The sequence below is a fragment of the Physcomitrium patens genome, chromosome 4 (genome assembly GCF_059467195.1).
Source record: "Physcomitrium patens ecotype Gransden chromosome 4, ASM5946719v1, whole genome shotgun sequence".
Classification (NCBI taxonomy): Eukaryota; Viridiplantae; Streptophyta; class Bryopsida; order Funariales; family Funariaceae; genus Physcomitrium; species Physcomitrium patens.
In genome coordinates this window covers 329,635-341,580 of record NC_143413.1, presented here as the reverse complement: position 1 = coordinate 341,580, position 11,946 = coordinate 329,635, and the positions used below count along the sequence as shown (strand labels likewise).

At 33.6% G+C, this 11,946-nt stretch overlaps 1 protein-coding gene across 1 annotated transcript; it reads right to left on the bottom strand.

Moving 5' to 3' along the window:
* Window positions 1-6,678: 6,678 nt before the first annotated feature.
* Window positions 6,679-8,977, bottom strand: LOC112281798 (aquaporin PIP2-1). Its single transcript, XM_024518692.3, has 5 exons — window positions 8,931-8,977; window positions 8,348-8,736; window positions 7,886-8,181; window positions 7,248-7,388; window positions 6,679-7,117 (listed from the first exon to the last, which is right to left on the bottom strand). The coding sequence occupies exons 2-5, from the start codon at window positions 8,628-8,630 to the stop codon at window positions 6,995-6,997; spliced, it is 843 nt and encodes a 280-aa protein (XP_024374460.1). The 5' UTR covers window positions 8,631-8,736; window positions 8,931-8,977; the 3' UTR covers window positions 6,679-6,994.
* Between the last annotated feature and the right edge of the window lie 2,969 nt (window positions 8,978-11,946).

Below are 11,946 nucleotides of genomic sequence, written 5' to 3'. Positions count from 1 at the left end.
TTTTGGCAGTTGAATTAGCGATTTTGTTACATAGCATCAAAAAGACGTAAGGAGTCTAAAAAATATCCTAGTCTCTTGTGATGAGTTCATACGCTTTGTATTGTTATATGTATCGGGTAAAATTTTTCGACCCTTGCCGAATATAAGTTGTTACCATGTTCCTTCGAATGTTCCACTGGGTTGAGGATTGAATTGTTCTGAGGTACAAACCATTCAAGTCTTTTCATGAGGCACTTTGCAAGAACATGCATGGGGATTCCAGGATAATCAGCACACAACGTTGGTTACGGAGGCTGAGAACACCCAACTCTGCAAAGCCGGCACAAAAACTCCCACTGCAAGCAAAGCTTGTAGATTAGAATGATCACTGAGAAGCCCTATGTGCTTGGTGGAAGGAGAGGTTGCTTATGATTACTAATGATATACTCTTTATTACTCAAAACAATTTTCTTGTTCTATACAATCTATCTCATGTATATGAAGTCAAATTATTATCTATTTGTGTATGAAAATTCCTGTTATATATATATATATATATATATATATGTGTGTGTGTGTGTGTATGTATGTATATGTATGTATGTATTTAATATCCCGTACAATAATTTAACAATCTAATGTAACATTAAATATCTTCATTTCATATAATTCTACCAAACATTAATTTGCAAAACCTCAAGGTCTTTCAAAACAATATATGTATATGTATTTAAATATATATATATATATATATATATAGTAATCTCCTACAGCCAAGTTATAAAAGAAAACTTGTGTTAATTGTTACATTTTCATTGTACCAATAAAACTTAGATATTGATAACATGTTGCATTACCATGTACAAGAACCAATATATTGATTTTACAACAAGTTCTTTCTGCTCTTTTCTATGGTGCTGAAATTTTTGTAAATAAATAGATAAATACAAGTTATAAGTTGAAAAATAAGATATAGAAATGTAAATAGGACTGACATAAAAGTAGAGAAGTAAACTAGAAAGACAAGATTTCGAATAATTGTTTTATTATTTAGAATCATAATTGAATAATATTTTTGTATAAATTATATTTTTTTCTAATTTATTACTAACTCTAGAGGCCAAAGATTTCAAGAAATAGCTTCCCTATTTTAAACACCAGCTATGTTAAACAAAAGTTATGTAAGATTAGAAAATGATTAAGGGTCTTATATAATATGTATTTACATTGTAATGTTTAAAGTTTATTATTGACATAATATTCAATAAATTTCAATATGTGTGTATATATATATATATATATGTATATATGTATTTGGTACATATTTTTAAATAAATATTCAAAAAATATATAAATAAAAATTTAAATAAATAAAATAAAATCTTTCTTTCTAGATACAAAATATAAAAAATATTTTATAAAAAAAACATAAGAATAGAATAATTAAATATAGTTTTTTAAAAATATAAAAATTCATACTGATTCTTATATTATTATTTATTTATTTATTTTATATAAAAGCAGTCATGTACCTTTGTAATTTAAAATTTGCTCTATTCTATTCTACTTTGAAAAATAAAAGTATCAGGTATTATAATAATTTATTATGCTGCTATTAGTTTATAATAAATAGAATAAATTACAAAAACCTTAACATGATATAGACCACTTAATATTTGAAAAAAAAACAAAAAAAAAAACAAAAAAACAAACAAACAAACAAACAAACAAGACAAAAGAAAAATTTTAAGTTTAAAATAGTAATAATAATATTATTTTATTACTTATATAAAATTCATCTTTCCAACATGTGAATAACTATTTATACACACACACACACACACACACATATATATATATATATATATATTCAAACTGTATTCATCTAAATCTCACCAACATTATATATTTGTATGAAATTGATGCTCAAATTCGTATTGTAATATTTAAAGGAGAACTATATTTAAAAATACACCTAAAATAAAGAAATTCAGAATATTAAATTTGTTATGATGATTATCACAGTTTTTTATTTTTTTATTTTTTTATACAAACTATGAAAATTTGTATAATTTGCTAAAACGTTTTAATAGTAATTTCTTTTAATAATTATTGAAACAATAGAATAGTTATGTAATTAAGAAAAACTAACCAAGTTCAAATGAAACTTTATTCTTTTTTTTTCAAAAATTAATTTATGCCTAATTTTTGTGTATATATAAATATATATGTATTTTAAAAGCCTATTAAAATATAATTACTTAGATATTAATTAATTAATTAATTAATTAATTAATTAAAAAAAATCTAAAAGATTATTTTAAAACAATAATAATTTCTACAACATCGTTTTAGAATAAAATAATTAAATCATACCTATCTAAAATGTTTATGATAATTATTATAAAATCTTAATCTATAAAATAATTTTAAAATAATTTTTCTAAAATAAAATATAATTTTAAACATTAATTTATTAAGTATTTTTTCTTAAACCTTATAATTAGTCAATAAATTTTAAAATATTTGCATATACCACATCATTTTATCATGTAATTTTTATTAATTAATTTTTAATTAACCTACAAAAAAAAAAAAAAAAAAAAAAAAAATGAACATGTCAAATTGTCACAAACATATATTTATCTACATTAAAGGAATTATATAGAAGTAAGTAAAAGTAAGTAAATTTGATAATATCTTCTAAATGCAACTTTGACTGTATATTTGTCTATAGGTGAGTAGTAGAATGAAAACTTGGCCAACAAATTAGCCAAGTGATACATATTTAAAAAACTTGTTTACAAGTTGGATACATGTTAAAGGTCTTGTAGAACGTTGTCATGTAACTCTTAGTAAGATAGTGTATATAAAGGCAAGAGTAATGCCTTTCTCACTCATATCAATGTCTTTCTTATTCTTAGTCTTATTTTAAGAGTCTCTAGTCTTCTTATTTTTGGCAATAGCCAATCTAGTTTTAATATTATACCATCTTTGAATGATTATCTACTCTTGTGTGGTGATACAAGAGAGTATTGACTCTTTGATTCTTTGTGATTCATGTCCTTGACATAGACTTAAAAGGCATAGCAATGTATACACAATCTCTTAGCAAAACCTTGTAACTAGTAGTAGATAAAATAAAACTTTAAATAAATAAATAAGTAAATGCCAAAAAATTATATAAAGAAAAATGTCATAAATACTTTGTGATTTAATATTTTAAAAATTTTCATTAATTTAGAAAAAATAAACCAAATTAAAGAATCTTTGTAATATTATTATTGTTAAATAGTGGGATCTAACAAATTTTAGTAGCAAATGGATTTCTTACTACATGTCATTTTATTTGTTATTCAATTGTGTTTGACTTTAATTTATTTACTCATAATAGTGGCAAGTCAAACAAGTTGATTTAAGTAGCAAATCTATGTGACTACATTTTGTAAATACATGATCATAAAGTTATCATCATTAAAAAATAAAACAATCAAACTTTAAAGATTATGATTGAGACCCTACAAAACTTGTTAGTTCCTGTTGGTTTCTTTTTAGTATTTAAAAATCAAAGTGTATTATTTTAAAGATCATATAGTGATTTTTCAATAATAAAAAAAATGTACGTATTCATATATTTGTATATGTATATACTATTTGATTGTTGATTTTATTTTTAAAATTTCTATGGTTATATTATTCATACTACATTTATCAATCATTTGTTTTCTTTTCACAGAACAAAACTTGATAGCTTACAACAGAAATTATTGAAGTTGTAAAATAACAGTAATTAATTAATTTACGTACAATATTGAAATTGTTAGTATTGCCCACATTATAGCAAAGTTATTCATCGTTTTAATATATGTGTTTTACTGGTCAAGTAAATAAGGAAGACTGTTTTGCAATATGAATGGAAATTGAATCACTTGCATGAAGTTTTTTAAACTGGCTTTTGGTTATAAATTATGTAGTGTACATAGAAAAAGCCTACACTCTCACAAGACTTATACTTAACTATAACTATTTAAAAATATTTTCACATTTGTTGCAAAATTTATTTCGTTTCAATATCAATAACATCCTTAAAGAAGTGGTAAGTTGGTACCTTTGAATAAGTATGTTCAACTCATCGAATCCTCAGATATTTGTATATGTATATTTGTATATGTATACGTACATACATGAATGGACTGTTTTGAACAGCACAAAAAGATAATACAAATATGTAATGAAAAAATCTTTAGTTTGTTGGACATGATTATCTTACTGTGCACCCATTCAAACTTTTAACTTCATGGTACCAAAAAGCTAGACGGATGAATATGCTGTTGAATGACATAATAAAAACACTTCTTATTTTGTTCTTGTCTGTTTTTTTCCCGTTGTTATTTCATTTAAAAACAACGGTCTTTAGAGTATATTGTGTTCATTTATCATAATCGGTGTGTCATTTTGTTGATACAGGAAAAGCGTTCACTGGAAAAAGAAGAAAGTAGTAGAAAACGGAGTACCATGAGCAAAAGGTGGAGAAGAGTGAGAATGGCATCATTTAGAGTAAAAAGGAGACGGACAGAAAGACAGCCAGCCAGCCAGGCAGCCAGGCTCAGCACAGGCTGCCACCCTCTGGAACTACACCTGCACCACACCCACCTGGCTTGGCTTCCTGCCTGTGTGTACCTGAGCCACTCCATCGAGAACGTGCTCACCCGAGCTGGGGAACTGCTCTCTTGTTGCGTGGGATCGTGGGGAACCGAATAGCCCTCCACCCCACAGTAGAACACTGTAGTAGTAGAAGAAGAAAATGATAATAGATGGATGGATAGATAATTGGATGGATGCATCTCATGACGCTCCCTCTATTTTTGCACCTCCGTGTGGATCCCGCCACATTCATCCTCTCTCTCTCTCTCTCTCGAACCAGCTGGCCAATCTCTGATCCTCTCGAGATCCTTGCTCTGCTGTCACTTATACATTGGCCGATTATCGATCCACCTAGCAAAACTCTGTTGCAACGTGGCACGTATCGGAAACGCCATGGCCATGACGTGGACCCGATGGAGCTGCCACTGTATTATAATTGACAAGAGAGGCGCCTTCTTTCATCCACATGCTCCATCGGACGAATGATTTATTTGAACTGGTGTAACTTCGTAGGAGTGCGTGCCATGTCTTGCAGTTGGACGGATGTTAGTACTGATTGTTACAACCAACAGAGTACCATTGGATGATCTTATTGGATGAATACGGTCCATTCAAAATTAAAATTTTCTATTGAAATTCAGGGATTTTTTTCTTCTTCTGTCAGTACTGAATAATAATTAGCAAAAAATGCGACAACTGTAGTTTTCTGAATATCTTTGAAAATATATGCAAATGATCTAAAATTAATGAACACTTACAGTCAATGATACGATTAATTGAAAATCAATACAATTCTGACATTCTAAGAGCCAATCAAGTAAGTTTTACCTTTCAACATATTTTTACGAAAATCAGTTAATCGTTTAAGCGAATTCATCATGCCCTGTTTTTTATTTATATAAATGCACATATACTTATCATGAAAATATTTTTAAAGGCTCGATAAAAGTCGAAATTAACTAAAAATTTAACGTTGTTTTTTGATTTTTTTGACATATATTATAGAGTCTATACCCAAATTTCTATTTACTCCATCATGGAAGTACTAGATCAAAATGTCATATGTACATTTTTTTGAAATAAAAAGTCTCTATTTATCTTTTTTATTTGGTGGTGGTCAAGAGGAGGAGCAGTTTTTGAGATTGTAGTCACATAATGATATAGGATCCAAAAAATAAAATAAGATTAAAAAAAATTGGAGTAGTTATAACGGCCAAGTTGGCAGCAGAGCTGACGTGTTCCCAACGGGTTTCCAAGAGGCAGTGGCAGCAGGAACATGTTCTCAGTCGGGGAACAGAGGGGAACGCGGGTTGGAGATTGTTGTTGTGGTGTGTACATTTGCAGATGGCATAATATGTGGGCTCACTTGGCGAGGGTCTAGAGAGCTCCCTCCCTGGGACATAGGGTCGGGGAAAGGGGGGCATGCATCCATGTCAGGGTCAACGGTCAACAGCCCACGTGGGCTGTGGCGGTGATACCAAACGAACACAACAACACAACTTGAGAGAGAGAGAGATACTGAAAGTTTGAGATTGAGATTTTGAGAGAGTCTAGTCATCATGCACATTCCAACATTGTAATGGTGCTGAGAGAGAGAGTGAGTGGGTGAGTAGGTAACTAAAGTAGTAGCTCTGTTGTGATGGATTACACACTCACACACTCCCACTCTCTCTCTCTCTCCGACCCTGCTGCTGCTGCATAATTGAATTCCCTTGTTTTGTTTAACCCTCCTGCTCCTCCATGTTCTCCCTCCCTCCCCCCCTCCCTCCCTTAACATATTACTGTCTGTTTCTCTCCGCCTGTTGGCATTCCCAGTCTCTCTATCTAGCTTTACGGTTCTGTTGTGTTTCTGCTTATCAGCGCTCTAGAACTGTTCGTGTTCTTCGTCATGCTTCAACCCTGGTATTTGATGTAACAAGGACCAGGAACGGTGAGGATATGATTTTTGAGTCTTTGACTATCCAACATAATAGCTCCTGATTGAAACCTCTGATAGAAGCTTCAGAATGTAGCACAATGGTGTGAAGTCCGACAAAACTGTTGGCAGTTACCATGTTTCATGCGAATGGAAGACCTCGTTTTTTTCCCAATTGAACAGGAGCAAATGCCCTTACAACATTCTGGAAAATGGGTACTGGACCTCTTCCAAGATTGCAGACGTATTATGTAATTGGTACGAGGTAGGTCACTACGTGTCGACTTCAATTTCGTGACACAAGCACATCATTAAAGTTACAACCCCTATCTGAAAGGAGCCGAGGATCGACGGCCAAAAACAGTCCTAATCCTTCTAAGCGTGATAGTATGTTTCACCCAAGCCTCGTAGCATCGTCTCATTTAGATGGAATTTGTGAGGGGGCAAGATGCAAGTCTAGACGCGACTGGGTGCGCTTCGGAAGGAGCCCAGCTGCTTAAATGGGCCAGCTCTCAGAACGTATTGATGGTAAGCGGCAGCCAAAGCAGCTCCCACGAACGGACCCACCCAGAAAATCCACTGCAGAATATAATCGGAAAATTAGCTCAATCTGAAGTTGGTCTCTTTGACCACGTACAGAACAATGATTCGAAGTTAGATATGAAATTTGAATAACAGATTGGAAGTCTTAATCAGACAGGAAACTTACGTGATCGTCCCATGGCTTGCTGCGATTGTAGATCACAGCGGCACCGAAACTCCTCGCAGGGTTGATGCCAGTTCCGGTAATGGGAATGGTAGCAAGATGAACCATGAAGACTGCAAATCCTATAGGAAGAGGAGCCAATACCTGCAGAAATGAGAGGCCCCAACCCGCGGTTACGCAACTAAATCTGTGACCATGCGAAAAATCGATTTCCTTAGATACAGATTTAATTTTGACCACTTTGACATGACTGAGCTTAACCTAGCAGCCTGTAATTTTCTTCATGTCTGAAACGAGTTATTTAGTTCTGTACACTGAGCGATTAAAGATAATTGCGAGGCTCTAATCCATCCGTGACACAGTTATTCTTGAATCTGAAGAATCTATATCAACCAGCAAATGGCCCTAGAGATGGTGTACTTCATGAGAAATGCGTCACTAGTCAGCGAAGTATAAAAGCAGAGAATTTTCGTCAGTGGCTCAATGTGCACAGATCCGAAAGCTTCGATATTGTTGCTCATAAATTTTGGCTGCTAGTGCGGAGTTGTTATTGCGAAGACTAGGAACCAAAGATAGTAAGCGGGTCGGTAGTCTAAGTTGGATTTGGTTAGTTAGTAAGGTTGGCATCACGTGAGACTAACCGGGACATGAGAGTCACGGGCATTGCGCTTGGGATCAGTGGCAGAGAAAACGGTGTACACCAGCACAAAAGTGCCAATAATTTCCGCGGCCAAACCAGTGCCTATGCCGTAGCCTGCATTCACAGCGTTCGCTCCCCCTCCGTAGGTCATGTAGAAGGATTGCTGGAATCCCTTCACCAGGCCGGCTCCACATATGGCTCCCAAGCACTGCGCTATCATGTATGCCAGCGCTCGTGGAAGCGAAATTTTGCGCGCAAGCAGTAGCCCAAATGTCACTGCCGGGTTAATGTGCCCTCCTGTCATAGCCCACAAGTGTTTCCAGAATTAGCAGATGATTGCCCGATGTTGCTTTCGAAGAATGGTTCTCGATTGGTAATTCTCGAGTTAAAATCGTGTAAAATCTAGCTTAATCATTTGAGGAGCAGGTCTTGAGATCAAGGACAGGCTCGCAGAGTAAAGTACCTGAGATACCAGCAGTGCAATACACGAGCACGAAAATCATCCCCCCAAATGCCCAGGCGATGCCCAGAGTGCCGACTCCGGCACAGCCAGCGTTTCGGCTAGCGCCAATTACAGTGGCGATAGTAATGTAGAGGAATAGCAACGTTGCGACGAACTCAGCGATAATGGCTCGGTAAAACGACCATTGTCCGAACTCAGATGCATCGATGAGAGGCGCTGCTGGGGGGTCTGCATAGTCCTTTCCAGGAAATCCTGGCTCCACCCCCACGGGTACTTTTGACATTGCTGCCGCGACTCCAACTTCTTCCTCGCAAAACCAGCCTCGTCCGTTTTAGAGGGTCACTTGGCTTGATCCGAAGATTTTCCAATCGCTGCTTGTTGTGGAAGTTCTGCACACAATCGGATCCCCCGCACCATACAAGCCTCAGCTATGCTTCAACACACTCCAGTAGTAACAGCTCTCTACATTCACAGCTTCACAAAGAGCTGCTAAACCGAATCGAAAGCTTGGAGGCAGCTCAGCACTGGGGACAAAGGACTGTCCGACTAATGGTGATCTGCAACTCCAAGTAAAGGCTCTTACCTGGAGGCCAAATGATCCACCAGTAACGCTAGCACGGCTGACTCAGGCGCATAAGACTTGAGGGCGATGACTTAGTGCCGGGTTATGTATATGCGCCTCTCCTGTCGCAGCCTCGAATACTAGGAATCTTTCCAAGACTATCCTTATTTTACAATTTTCTAAACTATTTAATATTCTGGTTCAGACCAGAATCTTCCATTTAGTTGCGAAGCATCGCTGCTTTTCTGGACTATACGTTTGGATAAAAGGATTCCTAGTCATGAAATTTGGTGCACAAGATACCCTCTGCATGACGATATATCTGAGAGTACCTAGCCAGTAGCATTAAAGAGTAGATCCGTTCTGAAAGAATTCGAGGTAGGCTTTAAGGACCGTGGGCGGAAAGAGATGGCCGGTGCCGATGATTTGTCTGTCGCCCCTCGGCCTGGTGAACTTACATAATCCCCATCTTTGAGGACAAAACTGCTCGCCCTCGTGGCAGACTCGTATTGCTGCAGTTCCTGTGTCAGTGTTGATCCCTGTGCTTTGTGAGTTTCGCGTGGCACATCTTTTTCTGCACTTCCCGCTGCCACCCAGCTTCACTGAAACTGGCCGTCTCTGTCTCATTCAGATCAGTCACGGATTCCACGGATGATACACTCCATTCATTTTTGTTTCTCTTATTTGCAGCCATCGAGGTGCCGTGCTGCGTGACTGGACCGGTTCCTATCCACCTTCTGCTCATGCGATTCCTGGTGTGCATGGAACTACTTTGCCGAGCAGCAATAGCAGGAGAACAAGACTGACAACCATATTTACATGCAAAAAGAGAGGCTCCATCACCACGCCATCTCAGTTCTACTCACACTCCCCGTACCCCTCATCCCCACCCCTCCCTAGCTCCCAGATGTGACGTTCAGTTCCCCCTCGCTCTGCTTTTATCATGGCAGCATCAACACCCAGATATATATATATATATATATATATACACACACACACACACACACACATATATATATATATATATATAGATATCTATATATACATATATTTACTCGCACGCACACACATATAGATTAGTGTGGATAAGAAAGGGAGAGAGAAATACTGATCTGAAGATCTCAAGAAATGAATCTCATGGCGATTGTTCTGGTGAGTAATTGAAGAATAGGATTTGCTCTCAGCATTTTGAAACTTGGTTGGAGAGCCTTGAACACTTTGAAAACGTGATTAAATTGGATGAATTCATGTGTGCCTTTGCAAATGAGGAGGTTTTCCTAACATACACTTCTTCACACTAGTCCTCGCCTGTAAGATTGCAATCGAAGCATGACCCATAAAATAAATCTGCAGAAAATAGTATTAAAGAGTTCAACAAAGTTTACCAACTTCATACCCGGGTCACTTTGAGCTTCAATCATTGATAAATGACAAGCATTTGTCTTTGTCTTTTGCACATCATTTGCATTCTTTCCTTTATCTTTCAGTAAATGAAAAAGAGCCGAAAGTGAGTTACTTTGTATCTTGTATTCTTAATACTTAAAATATTTCTTTAACTACATTCTTGAAGCGTTAAAAATTCACTACAAGTCATCTTAAATCTCTTTATGTCAAAAAACTACAGAAATTTCAAAAGAATGTGCTTGAAATCTAAAAGTGTATACAAATTTGACCAGTTGAATTTTATTTATCAAAATGGTTGTGTGAATATGCTTTAATTAATATTTTTCTTCTCAAAATATAAAACAATCTGTTGATAGGACTGTAAACCTCTTTTTTTTTTTCTTTTTTTTTTTTTTCTTTTTTTTGCAATGTGCTTAATAAATTATTTTTAGCAAATTTTAACAATACCATCAATATAAAAATAAATAAAGATATATGTTTTACAAAAGAATTAAAGAGCTTTTTACTGAAACTATAATAAAGATATATAATAATATATAATAATATATAATTCAGATATTTAAAAAGATTTAAATCCTTCCAAATAAAAAATATTTAACACTTAATATATATATATATATATATATATATATATATACACATATATATGCACGAGATCTATTTAAATCTATTAAATGAGCTAAAATCATCCATTATTTGATAATAAAATATAAAGAAATAATTTTAATTACAATTTTTCTCTTAAAAAAGCTAAGTGCATCCATCCTAAAAAAAGTTAAAAAGTTAAAATTAACAACACAGGTGGTCGAATAAATAAGTAAATCACATTAATTTTGTAATAATAATTTCATTTATTTTAACTATTTAAAATTTTAAAAGCAGTTCATTACGTGACTCTGATTTTAAAGCAAATGATCTAATTTCAATCTCATTTAATATTTAGGTAGATTAAGCCTTACATTATAGATATTTATTTCTAATTCTTTCACAAATAATTTCTTAATTATTTCATAATTACATGATATTCTCTTATAACTTAACATGATAACTTTATTAGTTAAATAAAGCATTTTTATGAACTTTGTGTAAATATTTTTATGAATAAAATTAGTTTATGAATTTTAACTACATTTTATTTAGTTCTTTTAGAATAACAGAATAGATTATATTTTCAATTTAAGAAAATTACGTGGAAATATATATATATATATATATATATATATATATTCACACATACATATATGTATCCAATTTATCTTGTGGTGTGTAAAGATAGCTACAAAAAAAATTAGGTCATCCTCATTGGATTATTGAATATCTAGTTAGTGTTTATAGCTCTTAATGTATATATATATATATATATATATATACATATGTAATAAAAAGGTGGTATTTAACCCTACATGAAAAAATATGTATATTTAGTTCAAGGATAATGTTTAGTCATTAAATATTTGAAGAATATCATGAAAGGCCATGTTATTTAGTTAGACATGAAAACAGTGTTAGCATTTCATAGAATGGAAGTAGCCAGTTAATCAGGAGGCAAAGCCATTTTTTAATCAACGAAGTAACAATTACAAGTTTTATATTTATATTCATTTTAGATATTTATAAATTAAAAAATGAATTT

Excerpts from the sequence above, each read along its gene's own strand:
- LOC112281798 (XM_024518692.3), bottom strand. The coding sequence starts at position 8,630 with ATGTCAAAAGTACCCGTGGGGGTGGAGCCAGGATTTCCTGGAAAGGAC. Across the intron at positions 8,182-8,347 it reads TTGCACTGCTGGTATCTCAG|GAGGGCACATTAACCCGGCA; the intron begins GTACTTTACTCT and ends GGGCTATGACAG. Across the intron at positions 7,389-7,885 it reads CCCGTGACTCTCATGTCCCG|GTATTGGCTCCTCTTCCTAT; the intron begins GTTAGTCTCACG and ends TCATTTCTGCAG.